Genomic DNA, 3,550 nt, shown 5'->3' with positions numbered 1-3,550 from the left:
GAGTTAACTGCTATGATGATAGTCTCAACGGATGTTCCACAAGGCTTCAACGGATGATCAACTAAAGCTTCAACGGATGATCAACCAGACTCTCAACGGATTATCCAACAAAGTCTCAACGGATGATCCCATAGAGTTTCAACGGATGATCAAACTGAGTTTCAACGGATGAACAAATTCAAAAGAGCAGTTGATAGTGACTTCATAGTCACATGCATTGATTGTATGTAAATGGAATGTGGCAGCCTGTTTCCAGGTTTTAGAGAACAAAGAAGCATTTCCATTTCCATGTTAAACTGAAGATATTCAAAACTGGATAGAGAAATGAAGGAGCATGAAATTAGACTAAAAATATTTTATCTTATTTATTTTTCTTTTTATCATATAACCTGGTGATATATAAACCAAGTGTAGCAAGTAGAACAATAGACAAGTTAGTAAGCAATTATCAGAGAAATAAAAAAGGCTACATCTGTAAAAGAATTTCTCTATTCTTTGTAAGTTCAACTTGTAAGCAGTTGTGTGCAAACATTACATCACAGAGTTCTCATATTAATATATATCTCTCGTGGAAAAGTTTAGTCCACCAGAAAGTTTTTAAATACTTGTATTTGATTACTTTGTATTTTGATTTCATCAATACTTTCATTCCGCACCATAGCAAGAATTACATTCAACCCCCCCCCCTTCGTAATTCTTTGTTAGATTGTTAGGGATAACAATAACAAAGAAAACAAAAACTTGATATTTAGACTATGTAATTCTTTACCTCTTCACAACATTATGTGCAATAGTAGTAGTTTGAGGTTTTACCCAAAAATTAATTGATATCCTTCTTTACTCTGGAAACTAGTGTAAGACTAGTGATAACTCCAATTCATCCTCAGGGTCCTCTCTTTTTTCTATTAGGATTCAGCCATTTGTGCAGGACTATGAATAATTGAGGTTTAGCTGTAAGAGGGGTCCATGCGAAACAGAACCGGAGGGGGTGGCGTCCCCCCCAGTATCTCTGGCGTGAGAATGAGATAGGGTTTTGGAGAATAAGAGTAAAATATGAATTATTAAAATATGTATGGTGTGTGTACCTGTGTAGGTGAGTAAGAGAATATAACCCCCAAAACACCTTTTTGAGAGTCCTTTATAGGATTTCAATTAGGATTTGAGGGTTGGTGTAAAAGCACACCCAACCATAACAAATTTCACAAAAACTAAATTTCTTTATACAGTTAAACCATTACATTCTTTCTAGATCAACCAGGACCCAGGCCTACACATAGCAACAACTAACAAAGCAAAGAAAAACAAAAATAATATTACAGTGCTTTGACCTTTGCAAATGCTGATTTTACTACACCTATAATACATAAGAGTGTTTAAACAGACATCACACAATCACACCCAGCAAGTGTCAAAAATAAATAGCTACATTCTTCTGTTCAATAATAAGCTCCAAGTCCGAGATCACTAGTAACAATCGTGAGTGGAGAACACCCTACACGCCCTTTACTTCCCTTTACCAGTTAATTTAGCTGCTAAACCATCAGGACCACATTCTGGAAAAATTAACAAATATGCATGAATGAGCATCAAACATGCTCAGCAAGTTCGTAAAAGAATGTGAGAACATGACAGCCTTTTAAGTGTGTATAAAGAAAATTATGATTTAAAAGGAACATAAAAGATGCATAGAAACTACAAGAGATTTTATCCTTCGTTTATAGTCATAAACTCTAGCCATCAATATTTTTTTTGTGACATGCATGCACAATAGTCCATCATTAGTGGCTTGAGATCAAAATAAGCCACACCCCTTTTACTCCCTTGAGCCAACGTTCGGGATTTGGGGTTTAATTATCTCTTGTTTATCACATAACAATAAGGCTCTAGGTCTAACGGTTTACAAATAAATTCCAGGAAGAAACAAGATGAACACCTCTAAGTTACCAAGAAACAAGCATCATATATCCAATTAGAGTTGTTTTTAGTCATCCTACAAAGAGATTTAATTCAGGCCCAAAATAAAATTTAATAAGGAACCATGCAGCCGAAAAATATGACATCAAGATCGATAACAATAATAGAAGAAAAAAATGGTTTAGAAGAATTAGAAGGCTTCAATAACAGGGACATTGAAGAAAAGATTTTGAACTTGCCTACCCTTCCTCAAACTTACACCTTCAATCAAAATTATATTAATCTGTACTTCTTCCTTGATATTTTGAACCAAGCTAGCTTTCTAATTCTACCTTACTCTACTTCTTCCTTGATATTTTGAACCAAGCTAGCTTTCTAATTCTACCTTACTCCAATTTAGTTGTCTCCTTGCTTTTCTCCTCTTTCCTAATCACTCTCTAGCACTACCGTATCTATCTCTATAGCTCTGTCTCCATCTCGGGGGAAAATCCCTAATGTCTCGTTACTATGTCCTAATTAACTAATTAAACAAATAGTACTCTCCTGATAATTCCCTATTTTTTCCCCTTAGTGTAACATTAATTAGAACCTAAATCTTAATTATAGTTAAAACAAATGCTAACAAAAGAGCAATAAATTATACTACCTATTTATGCATCCCTTTATTAGTATTAATAATGAAATGAGAACTTGCCATTTTAAATTAATTTAATGCACAACAAAATTTCAGACCCCTCAATTATTTAATTACTAACTTTACTAGAATAGTATTCACTATTACTATTATTTAATAAATAAAAAACTAACCTGATGTATTAAATTCTCCTCCCCTTGTAAAAATTCCGTCCTCTGAATTTGATAGTAGTTGTGGATACTTCTTCTTGATTTCATCTTCGGATTCCCACGTAACTTCTTCTGTAGGTTTATCTTTCCACATGAGATTCAAACATGGAATAGTTCTCTTCCGAAGTGTAAAATATCTCCTCTCCAATACTTTAATTGGAATTTCATGATATGTCAGATCTTCTCGAATTTGGCAGGGTTCATATGCAAGTACATGTTTTTCATCATAATGATATTTTTTTAGCAACGAAACGTGGAAGGTATTGTGAACTTTCAGATCATGAGGCAGTGCCAACTCATAAGCAACACCCTCCACTTTCCGTAAAATTTCAAAAGGCCCTATATATCTGGGGTTTAGCTTCCCTTTTTCCCAAATCGAACCAATATCTTCCATGGGGATACTTTCAGAAATACATGGTCACCGGGTTCATACTTTTTATCTTTTCTCTTTTTTTCAGCATATTTCTTTTGTTGATCTTGAGCTGCCTTCAATCTTCTCTTGATGATTTGAATAGATTCCACCGCCTTTTGTACCAGTTCAGGCCCTATCAATTTTCTTTCACCTACCTCGCTCCAACATAACGATGTGCGACATTTCCTCCCATATAAGGCCTCGTATGGTGTCATCCCTATACTAGAATGGTAGTTGTTATTATACGCGAATTCCACCAGGGGGAGACGCTCGACCCAATTTCCCTTGAAATCCAAAGCACAAGCTCGAAACATGTCCTCAAGGATTTTGAATCGTCCTTTCACTTTGTCCATCGCTCTGCGAGTGATAAGCAGTACTGAT

The 3,550-nt window shown here is 35.1% G+C and overlaps 1 protein-coding gene across 1 annotated transcript; it reads right to left on the bottom strand.

Moving 5' to 3' along the window:
- Positions 1-1,503: 1,503 nt before the first annotated feature.
- Positions 1,504-3,151, bottom strand: LOC141695966 (uncharacterized). Its single transcript, XM_074500166.1, has 2 exons — positions 2,722-3,151; positions 1,504-1,553 (listed from the first exon to the last, which is right to left on the bottom strand). Exons 1-2 carry the CDS (start codon positions 3,149-3,151, stop codon positions 1,504-1,506), a joined length of 480 nt encoding a protein of 159 aa, XP_074356267.1.
- Between the last annotated feature and the right edge of the window lie 399 nt (positions 3,152-3,550).

The sequence above is a fragment of the Apium graveolens genome, chromosome 11, assembly GCF_009905375.1.
Source record: "Apium graveolens cultivar Ventura chromosome 11, ASM990537v1, whole genome shotgun sequence".
Lineage (NCBI taxonomy): Eukaryota > Viridiplantae > Streptophyta > Magnoliopsida > Apiales > Apiaceae > Apium > Apium graveolens.
This window is presented reverse-complemented; position numbering and strand designations above follow the sequence as displayed.